The 18,553-nt window shown below is 47.9% G+C and overlaps 1 protein-coding gene across 1 annotated transcript in view; it reads left to right on the top strand.

The window, feature by feature from the left end:
- The window catches only part of LOC146182943 (tetraspanin-33-like), a 37,462-nt gene extending 19,767 nt beyond the window's left edge, over positions 1 to 17,695 (top strand). Inside the window, exons 3-5 of the mRNA XM_084608304.1 lie at positions 13,195 to 13,477; positions 14,496 to 14,639; positions 16,309 to 17,695. Coding sequence (XP_084464430.1) covers positions 13,195 to 13,477; positions 14,496 to 14,639; positions 16,309 to 16,599 — 718 coding nt within the window. The 3' untranslated portion in view covers positions 16,600 to 17,695. The remainder of the gene's footprint in view (positions 1 to 13,194; positions 13,478 to 14,495; positions 14,640 to 16,308) is intronic.
- Positions 17,696 to 18,553: the final 858 nt, after the last annotated feature.

Raw genomic sequence — 18,553 nt, 5'->3', positions numbered from 1 at the left:
CTTCACGGCGTCAAGCATCGAAAGCATTTCAGCTGTGGCCGTCACAATTATCGTGAACCGATAGTCGATTGCGAGCACGCTGTTGCCATGCTGACTCCTGAGGGATGCTAACCGGTTGACGCCACGGGCAGTGCCGGCTGAACTTCCTCGCCTTCCTATTGGCTAATGAATTCAGTGGAAAAACATCCGGTGGCGAGAATCGGTCCTGGACCGAGTGATTGCCTTCGCTAGTCGGACTATAACTCCAGCTGAGAAAAACTACACCATTACCGAGCAGGAGTGCCTTGCCGTCATCTTGGCTGTCCAACTATTTCGCCGTTACCTACACGGTCGGCACTTCACAGTTGTGGCCGATCACCATGTTCTTTTGCTGGTTGTCTTCACTCAAAACTTTGACAGGCCGACTTGTCCGTTGGATTCTACACTTGCAAGAATACCATTTCGACGTCACTTATAAATAAGGTCGCCAACACCAAGACGCCGACGCTCTTTCTCACTGTTCACTTTCGGAAGCAGCTTGTTTTTCTTCCCAATGCATTTCCACCTCTGACCATTGCCGGCCATCTCTTTCCCCGACGTATATCACAACAGTTTCTTCCGACGACTCTGAGAACCAACACGCTCTCCGCTCTCCGCTCACAGCAATTAGCCGTTGCTTGATGCCGTCCCATCATCCACAGCCTTATCGGCGCTTCGGATCCACCCAATACTCGGCTTCGCCGACAGCCTTGCAATTTCAAGCTCGAAGATGGCATCCTACGCCGCTACGTGTATTACCCTGATGGATCTCGATAGATCCCTGTCGTGCCCACGTGTGCTTCGGCCACATATACTGGCTGCTCTCCACGATCACGCCACTGCAGGTCACCTCGGTTTTGACAAAATCTACGACAGCGTGAAAAAACGATTCTTTTGGCCTGGCCTATCTTCCAGCGTTGCCAAATACGTTGCATCCTGCCCTCTGTGCCAATGTTGGAAATGACCGACTTCTTCGCCCGCTGGCCTTCTACAACCTCTTCCCTGTCCTGCCACGCCATTCCACATAGTCGGCAGCGACTTATATGGTCCCCTACCTCAAGCCGATGGAGGTAACCATTGGATTATAACAGCTGTCGACCACCATACACGCTATGCTGAGACAGCACCTGTACGGACTGGTTCCGCTCAAGAAGTAGCAAATTTCTTTTTGCGACCAATTGTATTGCGTCATGGCGCTCCCGGGTGCTCCTAAGTGACCGCTGGACTGTCTTCTTATCGACAGTTGTTACTGAAGTTCTTTAGGCGTCATCCACCCTTCATAAGACAACCTCAAGCTACCATCCCCAGACTAATAGCCTGACTGGGCGATTTCATCGCACTTTATCGGATATAATATCAATGTACATCACACCAGATTATCGAAACTGGGGCACATATTCTACCATTCGTCACATTCGCCTATAATACAGCAGTACAGTGGACTACCGGCTACTCCATTTTTCCTCGTTTATGGGCGTCCTCCACCTACAATTCTCGACACTTCCTTCTTCTCTACGCCCGATTACTTCACATCAGTACCTACCCAGTTCTTATCTCGTGTGACCAGATGCCGTCATCTTGACCGCCTCAAAATAGCAGCATGCCAGGAAGACCGCTAGAGTCGCTACGAGTCTACGCATCGCGCGGTCTCTTTTCGTCCTGGTGACGAATACTGCTTTATACACTAATGCGCACCCCTGGCCTTAGTGACAAATTCCCCCACCGCTACCTTGGTCCCTATGAGGTGTTGAGCAAAACTTCTGCAGTTAACTACAAAGTCGCGCCTGTTGATTCCCCAGCCGATCGACGCCACCGTGGAATTGATATTGTTCATATTTCTCGCCTAAAACCGTTTGTGCGCCGCGGTGCATCGTTTAGTTAGAAGCGGCCAGGCTGGCTGCATCCGATCCCCGGGCAGATTGTGTGAGTCTTCCATGGGTCTTCTTTCATTTGTACATACCATCGTCATACCCGCGGCGCCAGCTCAGGCACGCCCCTGAGTTCGTGATCGGATTAAAACGCTAGACAAGGCATCGCTGACCTTGCCGTCTCGACCTAGACTTCTGTCACAATATATATATATATATATATATATATATATATATATATATATATATATATATATATATATATATATACATATTGGTATACTAATTGCCACACACTATGCAGCGACTGATGTGAATGAAGTGACAGTGAAGGTCGAGAGAAGAGGGAGCTGACGAAGTGCGGAAGACGATGGCCTGGCTACCTGTTCTGCCTCGAATTCATTCCCTAGCATCCATGAACAAACCCATTCCACTTGTAACAATATTTGGTGGAGAACGGCTAAGTTCGTAGCCCTGGATCTGCTGGTCATTCGTCGCAGCCGTCGCTTAGCTGCTTTACCTCTTGTTCAGTCAGAAACCGTCATGTCAACTCAAGACGCTCAGACAATTCCGAACAACCCAGGTCTTGGCCATCCCAAATCGAGAACCCCGTACGCTTACAGAGTAGTCTGATGCCGACGTTGAAGGCTGGCTGACCGATTACCAACGAGTCAGCAAATACAACCGCTGTGATTTGAATGCTCAGCTCAGCAATATCTTCTGTCTTGCCGGGACCGCCCTCCTATGGTTTGAAAATCACAAGGGCACACTTATCACATCGACCTGGTTTGCGGACGGAATCAACAAGTATTTCGGTGATACTTCTGCCAAGAAAAAGAGAACCGAACAGACCCTTGCCCAAAGAGTTCAAGTTCCCGGTGAGACATGCATAAAGTACATCGAGGAAGTGCTCAGACTTTGCCAGCTTGTCCACATAGACATATCTAATGAGGACAAGGTAGGCCACCTAATGAAAGAAATTGCTGAAGACATTTACAGCTTTCTGATCACGAACGACAACCTAGCCTCTACAGCTGATGTGATGCAGCAGTTTCAAGCGTCTGAGGCACGCATATCGCGGCGAATTTCTACAAACTTTGGTCGGCTTTCTAACGTTACAAGTGTCGCCAGCATCGACCCTACTGCTTCTGAAGACATAGCCTCAATGTTTCGGCGAATCGTGCTTGAGGAGTTGACCTTTCAGCTACAGGGTACCGGCTAGAATAAAGCGCACCAGGCACGCTCGTTACTTGAGCCACGTATGCTGTCACGAAATCGGCGCACATTTTCATCAAGCCGGTACGGCGCGAGGCCCGCGCTTGCGTTGCGTGGAAGGCATGGAGAGAAAAGCCTCCTTCCCCGCGCGGGAGAGCGCGTAGCTTTGTACGCGTTGCCGTCACCCTCTTTCCCATGGCCGGGGAGGACGGTGGTTCATCGGTCTGGAATCCGCCAAAAATTCCAGAATCTTCTATGGGACCTAGCCAATGACGACGCGCAGCTCGACGGGAGGAAGAGAGACCGCTATAACCAGCGAAGCTAAGTGTGTGTGAGCGCTAGCTTTGGCGCGTGATAAAATACAGACGCGGCGCGCCCTATTTAAAGAGACCGCGCCGCTTGTGCAGTCGGTCAGTCAGTTCGTCAGTGTTTTGCGACGTGCTCGCCTGTGCTTCGGCTGGACTCCCGGGGATCACCCGCTGCTGGCAAGCCCACGGACCTTCAAGGGAGCGGCGCGCGTCTCGTATGGCGGCCACATCGTGACTCTTGAGGCGTCGGACTGCAACAGTGCCCGGTGAACAGTTTGGTGTTTGTTTATGTAACTCTCTCGTGTTTGATCTGTTGTAAAGCCTCTGTGTTATTGAATCATCCTGTAGTTGCATTCTTAGCACTTGTATTCTGTGAACCTCTCGTCTGTGCAGTTTTAGTGTTTGTGTATTCCTCTGTATCGCTTCTGGCTGTATATAAATTGTGCTTTGTTTGTTACTTCTGACTCCGATCCTTACTCTGGTTTGAACCGGCGACAGCTGGGCACCAAACGGCCAACCCCTTCTGTCACTACTAGGTAGCTGAATTCAGGCTGAGCTTGCCACGCAGGTCGAGGGCATCTCCTTTCCGACCGGAACAGCTACCCCCACTCACTCTAAGGGTGTCTGGGAGTGTGCGCACCTTTAAGGGCGCATTGTTAATATTACCTCCCTAATTATTAACGGGTGACATATGCATTAGCCTACTCCCAGGGCTCAACGTACCAACAGCGAGCGACGCACCGACCAGGACTGACACTACCGGCTTCTTTCGCGGAGTCGTCCCTCCTCCTTCTCGAGTAAACGAGAGGTGCCGATCTGTTACAGCAGCGGCCGCAAGCGGACACATCTCCCGCTATAACCCTTTGCCTGTTTGCAAACAATGTGACGTCAGGGAGGCACGTGATGACAGGGGCGCGCCGAAGGAAAACCGGCATGGTGACAAAAGCATCATTTTCAGCCGGGTCTCCCTGCTCCAAGGAGCGGTGGGAAGTTTCCCGCTGCTGTGTACTTTTTGATTCAAATCGTGCGTTAGACATATTCAGATCCAGCACAATATGCAGCGCTCCTAAGTACACGTACCCATTAGCAATCCTTACCTTGAAAAGGATGACAGTCTCGGCAAGCATGCAAATATTTTTGTTCCATGAACTGGGATGCCCGGTTGCGGACGACCTGATGTCCTACCAAATGCTTAAATCTCATAGGACGTAAGCATGCTGGAGCACGAGTCAATGCAGGCATATTACTGGCATCATTTACTTCCCTTTCTGTATTTTAAAAGTGTTCAGAAAAGCTACTGCGGAGCCCCACGAAGCGTGGACAGTTGTGAATAAAGGCAGCAGCGCTTGTGCGAGTTTTAGGCTTCGTTGGATGATTTTCCTCTCAAGTACAGACATTTTAGTTTGCGTTATGTCCGGTCAGACAAAGACAAAAATTATTTCCGCCTAGTGTAATTCAGTCCCCTAAACTGTGTTACAAGGAGGCTAGCAATACCACGCGAATCAGTCCCGCGGTAAGGAAAGTAACAAAGCGCGATTTGTACCACACAGTAATATTCGTGCAAGGCGTAAAAATAGTCATAGGTACACTTAAATGATTCCAATCAAACCATTTTTCGCATTGGGCACTCCCATTCAACGCGGTATATTACAGTTCCGTCTAGGGATGCGTTGTACTTGTGCGATCATGCCGCTGGCATGACTTTGGGAGCAGTCTTGTGAGAGAGCTAGCTGCTTCAATATGGCCTGCTGAACTGGAATAAATTCAGCGCTGAGTAAGAATCTCTAAAAGCGCTGCCATTGGTCACATGCCGTCCGGGCCTTTTACAGTGCGATTGGTCAGCATTTAGCACGATCCATTCGGAAGGGCAATAAAGGAAACTAATAAGTGCTTGTTCGTTCTCCAAGAATTACGCGAACGCAAGAGTATACCAGAAAAATGTGCTTACTGCCAAGATCAATATCAAGACCTGCCAGCGCATGACGTAGGTTTGTCGAATAGCTCTTTGCACAGCTGAAAACCACATCTGCACCACTGGTAGAATGGAAGAAACACATGCCGGTGGTCATCTTCGATCCATTATCGCATCACACTAGGCGAGAGCCTGACGGTACTGAGAAAAACACAGCGAGTTCCCCCCGACGAGACCAAATCCTCCGCACCGTGCCTCCCACAGCGCAATGTTTTACCCACCAGGCAAAGCCACGTGGCGGCCGCACCCTTCGGCTCTCCTTCGATTCGTCATTCGTGATGTAAGCGAGGAGAGGTCTATTGCAGGCGTCGTCGATCTGTGTGTGCTTCTGCATTACATCCATCTCGATTTAAAGAAGACGGGTCATAGAAGCTGCCTGCTTCTTTTTGTCAACCGGCTTTGTACCATACCAATCGCTCTGATTCTCCTGCCTCCGAGCGCAGCATGACTCCGCCTCCGGTCCGGCCGCGACTTTCACCGTCGACGCGTCGCCGCTCCAGTCCGCCACCAATGGGTCTAGGTGGTGCGACCGATAGAGGAAAGGCCGCCGGCCGGTCAACTTCGCCCATACCTCTTCCCATTGTTATGCTTAAGAACAAGATGTGTGCGTGTGAACAATGCTAATATAATTGCTTTGGTGGACACTTGTGTCGCTGTGTCTGTGATGACTTTCATTTGGAATTCTTCTCGGCCAGAAAGGTATGTTTGCGTGGGACCGAGCGACCACATTTTGCAGTGCTTGGGGAAAGCTTTTAACTCCTGTTGGCTTCTGCTCGGCTTCTGTTGAAATGGGCGGCACAAGGTTGAGGACCGAATTGGTTGTGCTACCTCGTGCAACACATGACGTCATTTTGGGCATCGATGTTTTGCGTGAGTGTGGTGCAACACTTGAATTGGAGCCGGCGAAATGTCTGTGTGGCGACAAATGCTGTCCGCGTTAGTCGAAGATTTGTCCCCGAGGCACGACGATTTGCTTTTTCTCACAAAAAATGTGGCCTTGCCAGCTCAGCCAGCCACTTTTGTCCGCGCGCTGTCTCTGAAATTCGACAGGGGCACTGTAAACTTGTAATTGAACCGAACACTTGCAATGTGTTGAAGAAAAATGTGCTGGTCCCTCGTGCTGTGGTCGTTGCAGAAAAAGGTTTGCACGCACTTGTTGGCCCTGAACATATCCAGACAGCCTGTGTGTTTGCCGGCTGGCTCTAAACTCGCAAGACTTGAACGCTACAGTACCGAAGCTATCTGGGCCATTTCTGATTGCCCTCGAACTTCACCCAAGACGCCGGACTATACTCACCAGTTGCGAGCGATGATCAGCAAATCGTTATCCTCCACCAATCGACGTACACTTCAGGACGCTCTCGTGTTTCCTGCTTTTGTGCTTGACTTTTCCAGTGAACTATCTCTTTCTTCTGTGCCAGACTCTCACATGCAACATCCAATTAAAACGCGGAATGCCAATTCCATCAGACAGATACCGTATCGAGATCGATCTCCAGCCGAGCGCAAAATACTTCACGATCAAGGTCCTCGAGCTGCTGCAGAAAGAAGTGATTCGGAAGTCTTCCACTCCATGGGTGGCTGTAATACTGGTGAGAAAGAAAGACGATACATGGCAATTTTGCGTCGACTATGCTCGCTTGAATTATGTAACGAATAAGGACATGTACCCATTGTCGCGCATTGATGACGCTGTCGATTGTCTGCGCTCGGCGTCAGACTTCTCGTCTGTTGATCTCCGCTCCGGGTATTGACAAATACCGGTGTGCCCGTGTGACAGAGAAAAGACTGCCCTCGTTATTCCTGACGCTTGTTAGAATTTAATGCAATACCCTTCGGCTTGTGTAATGCGCCTGGGACATTCGAGCGTTTCGTGGATACGATTCCTCGTGACCACAAATGAGATATTTGTATGCGGTATTTGGATGACGTTATTATTTTTGGCAAGACATTTCAAGAGCACAATGAACGCCTTGAAATTGTCTTTGACTGCATCAGCAAGGCTCGACTTATCTGAAATATTAAAAAGTGCCACTTCGGAGAAAGCCAGATTCTTGTCCTTGACTTCTTCGTGGATAAGGATGGCATTCGATCCGATCCGCAGAAGCTGGCAGCAGTTAGAGACTATGAAAAGCCAAGTACAATCAAAAGTCTTCCTTGGGCTGTTGTCGTATTTCAACCGCTTTATCCCTGGCTTCGCGCACCTTGCACATTCGCTTTCTGCACAAAAATCCCAGTTTGTTCGGGCACCCAATTGTGATTCGGCTTTGAACCAACTGAAATTTGCTCTGACATCGGCACTCAATTTGCGGCACTTTATCCTGCCGCAGACACGGATATTCAAACATACGCTAGGGGCGCCGGCCTCGGGGCAGTGCTCGCACAGATTCATAGTGGTGCTGAGCATGTAATTGTGTATGCCAGCCGCACCTTAACGAAGTCAGAGAATGATTATATCGTTACTGAACTGGAATGCCTAGCCATTGTCTTTGCTGTCCTGAAATTCTGTCCATGCCTATATGGATGTTTGTTTACGATTGTGACCGTTCACAATTCCTTATGCTAGCTCACAGGCCTACGCGATCCGTCTGGTCATCTGGTGCGTTGGGCATTATGCATTCAGGAACACGATTTTTTTTTGTCGCCTACAAAAGTGCCCGTCGCCACAGTGATGCTGATTGCTTGTCGCGCCATCTGTAGCTAACAACTTCCGAAGAGGCCATTTCCAAGCACAGAGCCCTTCCATCGAGAGTAACGAAATGACCGCACGTTGCAAAGTTTATTGGTCCGGCCAACACAGGAGCACGTTCCCCATCGTTCATCATGCAAGATGGACTACAAAAAGGATTACGCGGTCGATGTTGCAAACGTGTTGTAGGTTGTCCTGGAAAATCTGCGAAATTATGTGCTGCATGTCATGGATGACGACATCGCATCGGATAACCTTTGGTTCTCCCGTACATTGCACAGACTTCGCCAGCGCGTTTAGTGGCCGAAAATGTATAAGACCCCTAAACAATACGTCTCCTGCAGTCAACAATGTCAGCGCATCAAGCTTCGCACCACTCCGCCTGCAGGTCTTCTTCAACCAGTAAGGCCACCATCGGCGACTTCTGAAAACGTTAGCATCGATTTGCTCGGCCTATTTCCCAGGTCTGTAGAAGGACGCATTTGGGTTATCGTCTGTGTGGATTATTTGACAAGATATGTGGATACTTCAGCGCTTGTATCCGCCAAGCCAAGCGACCTATTGTCGTTTATGCTGCACTCGATTGCTTTCCGTCGTGGTGCTCCCAGTGTCCTCATCAGCGACCGTGGACGACACTACTGACATCGTAGAAGGATCACGTCGACTGTGTGGCTCCTACTACCGCCCCTCCACACCTTACAATCCACGAACCAATGGTCTGACCGAGCCCACAAACTGCGCCCTCACTAACCTGCTTTCCATGTAAGTCGCGTCTTACCATAGGAACTGGAACACCGTCTTGCCATTCATCGAATACACTTACAACACCGCCAAGCATGAAATGACCGGGTATTCCGTGTTCTACCCACTCTACGTCAGGATGCCACGCACGTTTTTAGATTCCATGTTCCCCTTCTCGCCTCACGCCAACCCTTCTGACTATCAGGTGGTATGTCGGGGTGAGGAAGTTCGTCGCTTGACTCGCTTGCGCATTTGTCCTCACAGCTCCATTCCAAAGAACGCTGTGACAGGCGCTACGTTGAGGCCGCATATGGGCCTGTGGCTTTGGACACCTGTAGGCAAGAGAGGCTTGTACCAGAAGTTTTTGTTTAGGTATACCGGCCTCTTCGTCATGGCCACAAGTTTAAGCGAAGTAAATTATGTGATCGCCAAGCTTACCGCCCACAATTGCCGCTCCCGTACCCCCGGAGTCATCCATGTGGCTCGTCTTAAGCGCTGTGCTCGAGGACGAGTTTCGTCTGCAACCAGGGAAATTGTCATGCGCTGCGCAGCGACCGATGTGAATGAAGTGAAAGTGACGGTAGTTAGAAGAAAAGGCTGACGAAGTGCAAAGGACGGTGTCCTGAATACCTGTGTTGTCTTCAGTTCATCCTCTACCATATACATGTTTACACTGCTGCTTACAGACGACATCAAAGGAAAGCTGTGTGCTGTGCAACAAACCTCGATTCTCATTCAATTATTTGAGCCACACTGTCTTGCAGGTTAGGTTGTGTATTTTGCCCTACGGTCGATAATCTTACGAGTTATACGCAACCTGATATGTGCTTCTTATATTTTTGGTTTCATTGAGGATGCTGACTGTATGCTATATCCTCAGCGTCATTGATGCTTTTTTACCTAGTTCCACTTGTCCTGTGGTTCTAGCATCAAAGTTTGCTACTTACTGGCGCAATATTTGTTTTGCTTGCTGTTGTTAATGTTTCCCTTTGTGATTTCTGCATAGTCAACATCATTTGGGTTCATGACTTAAAATGTAATGTACCGCTGTTCTAAGAATGGGACGGGGGTTCCATTCTTTCATTATGTCTAGTGCCACTCCTGTGAACATAGCTGACTGGGCCGAGATGGTAATTAATAAAGAAAAAGTGTCCAAACTGAAGTTGAACAGTCTTTTACATTCCTGCACACATTTATGCAACAGTGATTGCAGTGTAGTCGACTGGAGCTCGCATGTCCGCAGCGGGCGGGGGTGACTAGCCTATGGATAAAGTTTGTCTCAGTTGTTTAGTGGTTACTCATTAGAAATTCGTTCATATGGATGAGCAGTTATTGTTGAGCCAGTAATATTTGCTCTGCCAAAGATAATTTCCGGGGATAAGCAGTTAATCACGACGGAGTAATATTTGCACTCCCCAGATATCATTTCTGAGGGTCAGCTGCTAGCCCTTAAGCGATTAACATGTGCTATTCTTAAGATCATTTTCTAGGGTCAACTCTTAGCCTCTTTGCGAGCATCTGTAAGGAGCAATCTTACTTCCTCCTACAGTTTGCCTTTTGGTGTTTACCCCCCTGCAGTTGGTCCTCAAAAGGACTAACCTCCCTACCCCTGTTAGTCCTTTTTTTCTTGGTGTGTGTTTCTACTCATAGAATGTTAGCCATGGTGCTTTTGAAGCATAGCTATAAAAGATCCAACACGAGAAAAACAAATGAATGGGGCTAGTAATATCAAACAGTTACCGACGTGTCTACTCATACAGCGTTAGCTATGACGTTCTTGAAAAGCTGACAATCTTAAATCATTGCGGTTGGTGCATGAATATAATACCCCATCTTCTGCTGTAAGAGGTGAGAACGACTAAAAGAAAGCGTTAGTTCGGCAATATGGGACACCTACTTTATAGGCATGTTCTAATCGAGAAAACAGGTGATGCTACGCAAATGTGGGTAGCAATAAATTTCATGAGAAACACAGATGGCGCAATATTTTCCGAGGTGAAGTTAAGGGTAGTAGATGATTCGATTGAATATGGGCTGGTGCCTGCTATAGTGAGAAATAATGAATCGGGATACGTTTACAGCCATTTTCAATAAATGAATAAGGTTTTCAGGATGAGGGTCCCAGACTGATGCAGCATATTCCCGCGCCGCTGTAGCGCAGCAGTTAGGGCGCTAGACTACTGTTCCCAAGAATGCCGAGCATCCCGGTCTTGGCGGCGCTTTTCGATAGAGGCGAAAAGCTAGGCGCTTGTTGTGCTAGCGATGTCCATGCACGCTATCCCAGGTGGTGGAAATTATTCCGCAGCCCTCCACTGCAGCATCTCTCATAGCCTTAGTCGTTTTGGGAAGTTAAACCCCAAAACCAAATGAAACCAGCACTGTATTCCAGTTTTGGGCGTATTAGCGTTTTGTACAAAAGAAGTTTGAGGGATTAAGACGCTTTAAAGGGACGGCTGTATAACCCAGCATATGGTTACCATTGTTAATAACATATTTGACACGTAGTGACCAAGCGATATTTGAGTGATGTGCACACCCAGGTACTTGTAGGAAAGCGCCAACTCCAGCGGACATGATTTATGGAATACATAAGGGAAATATTTGGAAGTTCTAGACACGCGAATGAATTTGCATTTGGTAATAATAAGTTCCATTAGCCATGTTTTACACCATTAAGAAATAAAAATTGAGGTCATATAGAAGATTGGCTACATCATTGTTGCATGGGACTGTTTTGGTTTGGTTTGTGGGGTTTAACATTCAAAGCGACTCAGGATATATTAGACGCCGTAGTGAAGGGCTCCGAAAATTTGGACCACCTGGTGTTCTTTAACGTTCACTGACGTTCAGAACGACACAATCATTAGCAAATAAATGTATATCAGAAGAAACAGAAAAAAGCAATCCGGTAATATAAATTAGAAAAGCGGAGAATCAATGACTGAGCCTTGGCGAGTACCGGAGTAAACAGAGGTTGAGCTATAGCCTAGACTGTGTACTGACACGTATTGGGAGCGGTTATGTAGCTGAAAACTAGACCAAGAAAATGTTTTTAAGGGCTTTAGGCGCATGGCCTGCACGGTAGGTTATGAAGCAGGAAGTCAAGCCGAAAAATTCGGTTTAAAATGAAGGTTACAGTATATTAATCTGAGATATTTTTGCTTTGCCGATTCGAAAATGTTGTGTTCCTGCCATGTCGTTAAAACAGCACACGTTTTATCACAACGATCTCTACATGTCGCTGCCCGACATCCGACGTTGCTAGGGTGCATCGATGGGCATACTCCCCTCCGCTGTCCGTGGCGGCTAAGGAGAGGAGCGGGCATCATAATGGCGGACGTCGTAGCAGTCGACGCAGTTGTTTCCACCCTGCACGGCGGCGGAGGAGGTGCGCGCAATGATGCACCACAGATTAGAACACTAAGACGCCTCCTCTCAGACGTAAATTTTCTCAACGTTGGATCAGTATCCACAACGCGGTTTTCCGTTTGCAGCGACTGCAAGCAACTGCTAACCGATTGCCGACCTGCCTTTCCGGGTCAACAGCTATGCGAATAGCGCGTTGTAATCCTTTCAGTGTGATGTTTTTTTTAAGACATCTGCAGCTTGCGACTTTGCACTCTTTTTTTTGATGCCATTATTTTAAATGTTCCTGAAATAACAAGTATTCATTGCCTAAAGTTTTAGCATGCGAAATACCGATACTGAAAAGATGTGGCCGTGCGCGGCGTCAGGCCGATTTCACTCGCCTAGGACACCCAAACTTCCTTGAAAACACAGCTATCCATTTGCCGATAACAGAGGCTTTGAATTAATGTCAAATAGAGACACCAAAGATTTAGATGTGTGTTGTTTCTTTGGCTTAGTGCGGAGGATAATATTGTATACGTTAGCGACGACACGAAATTAACCTAGGTTAAGTATATAGTTTACAACTAATTTTTTTCTCGTGCAGTTTTCATATCGACATTTCTCGCCGAAAAATACTCGCGATGTCACTAGCGAGCTGTTCACGTGAGTCACAAAATAACGCTGGTAGCACTACTTAAATTATTTCTCTACTCTTTCATCTCTTGGACAGGCTTGTGTAAGGGCTGTTTCAAATTAAGATGAATAAAGCAGAGGCCGTACTGCATGCACTCTCTATACACATCAGATTACACCTCAACTCGTCTGTAATGTCACGGCCGCCGTTTGATGGTTGAAACCGTAATCCAAAGCAAATGAGAGAAGCGAATGAATTATATATTATATTCCAGCTTTTCGCGCAATACCTGTGCCTGTTCAAGCTTTGTAATGTGCCTCGCATTGTTCAAAATACAGAATGCGCAATAGCTGCAATTTGCTATTGCAATTCATTTTCAAATTTCCGGTTGTTGGCAGCTTGTTCCTCATCAAGATGGAGATCACAGTGATGCTGTTCGGCCTGGTTACCATGTCTCTGTCCTTCTGTGGCTGCGTGGGCGCTCTGCGCGAGAACACGTGCCTGCTGAACATATACTCGTCCTTCATCACGGCGCTTCTGCTGATCAACCTGGTAGTGGGACTCATCGTCTTCTTCCTACCGTCGCAAATCAAGAAGGTGCTGTCGGACACCTTCTCCATGGAGCTCATCGTGCACTACCGGGATTCGGCGGACTTTCAGAGGCTCATGGACAGCATACAGGTGGGATATGCCAAAGCCTCGATGCCATTTTGAGCATCTGCGTATGTAAGCTGGGGAGGAACTGTCCTTCTGTACATTGCTTTATTCTCCCCAAAAAGGGCACTTTAAAAGCCCCCTTAGCTCTTGACTTCAAAAGTCTTGTTCGCGTGCAGTGGCTAGTTTTAATACCTTGAACTTTTTTAAGGATTGCCTGCGTACTTTTGCGCCTGTGTGTGTACTTCTCCAGTGGCTGTCGTGTCTCACGTATCCAGAGGAAATAAATGCGTGTGCTTGCTCAGTAAACGCCCTTTACTCTGTGGCCGTGGTCACGACCAGTCTCGGTTCCCTTCGTCTCGACCGACACAATTATAGTCACAAACATTTTCCTCTTGCCCACCTGGAGATTATATTTAAACAACTTCTACCTCACATTGTTGAAAGTTTCATTTATTCACTCTCAGTGTTCGTTAGTGAGCGCAACTGCTATTGCTTGATGTGTCGCTCACTCTCGGGCCCCAAACAAAGAAAATTTGAAAATAAAAGAAATTTCACGGTTCATCAAAATGACCGAAAAAATTGACCTTATGGTGAATATTTGTGTAGTATTTCAAGCAGGGCCTTGATAAGACTGCTTGCGTCGTTGTTCAGAATTAAAATCAGCATCACAATAAGTCTGTTGTTTTCGGTCGTTGAGATCCACATGAAAACTGGACAGGAATGACAGAGAGAGGAACAAAGACCGAGAGAAGCTGTCGCGACAGGAGCTCCACTGCATCCTCTAATATCTTCGCTTCCGATTTGCCTCGAATAGGCTGCACCTCTTGGAGATAACACACATGACAGTATACAGTGATGGTAGATATTCCAACAACTGACGGCCCGTTCGCAGGCAGCCCCATTGTTTCTAGTGATCAACCCAGTGGACTCATGCTCCGATTTTGATTTGTAGATTTTACATCTATCTATAACTAACCATGAGGAAAGGCGCGAGGAGGAATCGACGACGAACGAAAATTTATGCCCCGTTATGTGATTGCAGGAGCGAATGCAGTGCTGTGGCATCTCTAGAAGGAACTTCCGGGACTGGAATGCAAACATGTACTTCAACTGCTCCCGCGCTAACCCCAGCAACGAGCGTTGCTCAGTGCCGTACTCGTGCTGCAAGCGAAATACCACCGATCAGGTTGGTGGCAGTGCATCTAAAAGCGTTCTTAGTTGATATTCTGTTTTTTTTTTACAACAGATGAGCTATTGTTTTCTTTCTATCTGTGTGATTTTTGTGTCAGATCTTACAATTTGATAACGCACGTGGTGTGAAGTTACTGCCTGGCCGGTCTATAAAATGTTTGCTTAACTAATCAACTGCGCTGAGATTATTTTTCTGACGGGCTTAAAAAATTGTGATTCCAAGGATGGCAAGTATTGCCTTACACAAGTGTACAAATGCGTTTGTGCACGTTTATAACTTTCCGTACAAACGTACTATCGCGCTCAGTATGAGCTACACCACGCGAACGCGTGGCCGAGCGCTCTTCAAGGTAGTAGAGTAGCGCTGATTGTGCCGCGTTTTACAGTTATCTGGAGAGGGTGCTGCTGTTCCAACAAGCGCTTTGCAACCCCTCGTTCCCCTTTATCTGAAGGACACGTTATTTGTTTCTTATTTTTTTTTTGTTTTCGCTGAAGCAGAAACTGCAAGATCATGCAGCACATTTGCCTTCGACGAGACATGACGTGCGGAAGTTATCAAGCACAGCACTTTGGTCGCCCAAGTAGGGCTGTGTGTTTTGACATGATTTAAGCACTAATTGAGCACGTTAGCACCTAGCGCAAAATCGGCAAAAGCCACGACGTGATCAACGTACCGTTTTCAACAGTGTTAGCATCTACAAGCAGCCACGTTGACGCATAAAAGTCTGCGCCGATTCCGCCTAGCCCCTCCCGTTCACTAACATGATGAAGCGCAAAGTGGCATGCCTGGTTACACATATGTTGCGGACCGAGACGGGTCCCCGCGCTTAACGTTTGGGCGTCGACCAGCGGCTGCAGTTATCATTTTTGAAACTGATATAAAAAAATAGCAAACGAGGGTGAAGGTGAAAACAAGCAAGAGGAGGTTATGTGAGCTTGCTGGAATAGCAACGCCCTCTCCAGATAGCTCGAAAACAAGGCACAATTGGAGCCACTGTACAACCATGCCGAGCGCTTGGCCACATGCTCGCGCGGTGTGGCTCACACTGAGCGCGATAGTAGGTACGTACGTACGGGCCTGTTTGCTTCTTGCTCTTCAGCCTCATCGTTACCGCTGTTTATTCATCATGTCATACGTACAAGCGTTCATAGCATTCGGGCACACAGAGGAAACTTTCCTGAATGGCCACCTACAGGCCTAGAAATGTTTTTCCTGGCTCGGCCTTCAATGATTTTCCTATTAGGGCTCCTTTGATTTAGTAGAGAATGTGTTTTCCGCAGGTGGACGTGAAACAAAATTGAATCGGTAATACAACGCCAGCCATGTCGTTCTATTTTTTACGTGGCCCAGGAATTATATCAAGCTGTAAGTTTCGTAGCACGAGTACAAGAAGCACACAGTACACCGTTTGATGGACAGCATAGCAGAGTAGATAATGCAGGAAAAGACAGAGAGCACTATCCGCATTTAGTCTAACGGTGCCAAATGTGCTTCTTTGTCTTGCCTTGCTTCTATTCGCTGTTTCACCACTAACTGCGAGTTCGTTTGTCCCAGCACCAGCACAAATTTTCAAGACACGCCGAAATTATTTTTTTTTTATTTTATGTGTCCAAATGCGGCCAGGAACGAGCCCCTAAACAAGAAGTTTGGCTCTGCATCGCAGGTGGTGAGTCTGTCATGCGGTCGCAACGTGCTTAACATGACCGACTACGACGCCTGGTTCCAGGTGTACACGGGCAACTGCCTTGACTCAGCGCACCGCTACGTCCGCGAGAATGTCACCATCATCACAGGTCTCTGCCTTGTCTTCGTCATCCTGCTCGCCTTCGTGCAGATGGTGACGCAGGCGCTCATCGACGAGATACTCATCATCCGTCGCATCTACGAGAAATTCTACGAGCGGGCCTACGACATGCGCGCCGCCCAAGAGCAGACCGAGGCGTCTGCAAACTAGCACTCTCCTCTGCAATGCACCTCAGCTCATCAAGTAATGACTAACAAGACAACTTGCATTGAAGCTCATCCAAACTTAATACATCTTCAACAGTGTTTCATGATGACTTAATCTAATTTGATAACACTAACTATGATAATATGGAGGCAGTTCTGCATCCTAACTAGAATTTCAAAAGCGTAACGACGAATTTGAGGATTGTGGTGACACAAGAAGCTTGTACAGCTTCAATTAGTGGCGGCATCCACGACGATGCCTGTCAGAGGGAGAGAGAAAATGTGCCCGTTCTCGTCAGCTGCACGACCTGCGGAGACCATAGAGTTCTAAAAATGGGTCGCAGGCAGGCGCGCCTCGCGTATGATGGAGCATTCGAAAGACAGCAATGTGATAAGTGAAACCGTCATGTCGCTGAAGGCTGTGTGCACACCCTCCGCGTTAAGCCTGGGAGTACCTCGGGAGCGCTTACTGTGGGCAAATGAGTAATTCATACAGACGAATATCAGGCACCTTTAGTACTAATGTTAGCCACCTGCATTTCTACGTATACGCTGGCACATAAGTGGAGGTTATGTTTATTCCAAGGACAAAGTGGCCATCTAACAGCACTGCGCCGAACACCGCTGCATTTACACAGTTTGACTAGTGATAAGCTGTGTATCGTGAGGATTTCTTTTTTGTGGGGTCTGAACAGCGCCCAACACTGATGGGACATAGGAGCGCCGACTCTTTTTCTCCAAGGTTGGTGGCCATGGATTGCTTACACATCCTTTCCGACTCGTCCTTCTGGTACGCTTTTTTCTGCATCTCGCATCTGGTGCTCGCCAGTGTTAACAAATTGCCTTCTGCTGCACTTCGTCGTGCTTCTGAGAATATAGGCCGTAGCGGTGCGGAGATGTTCGGTGTTGCCGCTGTTTCTACATAAAAGCAGTAAGCCACAAGCACATTGTTTCACCTGCTTGGAGCACGAAATTGTACTACGCGGTAAAAATACATTTCAACATGGCCTGCCATCTTCCTTCTCGGTAAGTATATTTACAGGCGGCATTGATCGCCATAGCAAGTTTTTGGCGACTTCGGCTCTCCTGGCGTATGCAATTTGCACAAAAAGTAAGTGCCCTGACCGACTTTCGTTTGACGAGCTTTCTGCAAATAGGAACAGACAGCATCACAGTTTGGATGATACATACGTGCCTTCTCTGCAAGTACACATTCCTTGCTTAGCGAGCTGAACTGCACTGCAGTCCATTAAAAATGGCACTCTCAAGCTAGTCTTAGCCCCGCTGAGGTAGCGCAGTGGTTACGGCGCTCGATTACTTTTCCCAAGGGCGCGGGATCGAATCCCGGCCTCCGCGGCCGCTTTTCGATGGAGTTGAAAAGCAAGGCACCTGTGTGCTGTGCGATGTCAGTGCACGTTAAAGAACCCCAGGTGGTCGAAATTTTCGGCGTCCTCTACTACGGCGTCTCATAGCCTGAGTCGCTTTGGGACGTTAAACCACACAAAACAATAATCAAGCTAGTCCTAAAAATATCGATGCCATGTTAGCACGAAGCGTGATTTCAGAACTCTTCGCACAGCCAAAGTCATTTTATTTTGAGTCGCTGGAGCGGCCCTAGTGCGAGCGCTCCTGCCCACGTCACTGTCCGCTTCTTCGTATTCCTCGTCACGGGGCCACCGATCTACCGACCCGATCGTGGACGCTCTCCGCTGTGATACCAGGTGAATGGGCCGGGGGTTTAAAAACTGCTACTCCGGCTGTCTCGCCATGAATGAGCTGCGTCAACGCTTCAGCGCAGTCGTCAGGCTGAGTCTGATCCTACAGCCGATATAGCTCGCCGAGAAACAGCAGTGAAGAGGCTGGAGGTAGAAGAGCTAAAACCTCGTAAATAAGCTCCAGTAATCCCGCTCAGCCATGGTTAAGAGAGCTTAGACTCGGATAAACTTCCCGCAATTTTT

Source organism: Amblyomma maculatum, chromosome 7 (genome assembly GCF_055883805.1).
Source record: "Amblyomma maculatum isolate TAMU_Amacu chromosome 7, ASM5588380v1, whole genome shotgun sequence".
Classification (NCBI taxonomy): Eukaryota; Metazoa; Arthropoda; class Arachnida; order Ixodida; family Ixodidae; genus Amblyomma; species Amblyomma maculatum.
Note: the sequence above shows the minus strand (reverse complement) of the source record. Positions and strands in the feature narration are given on the sequence as shown.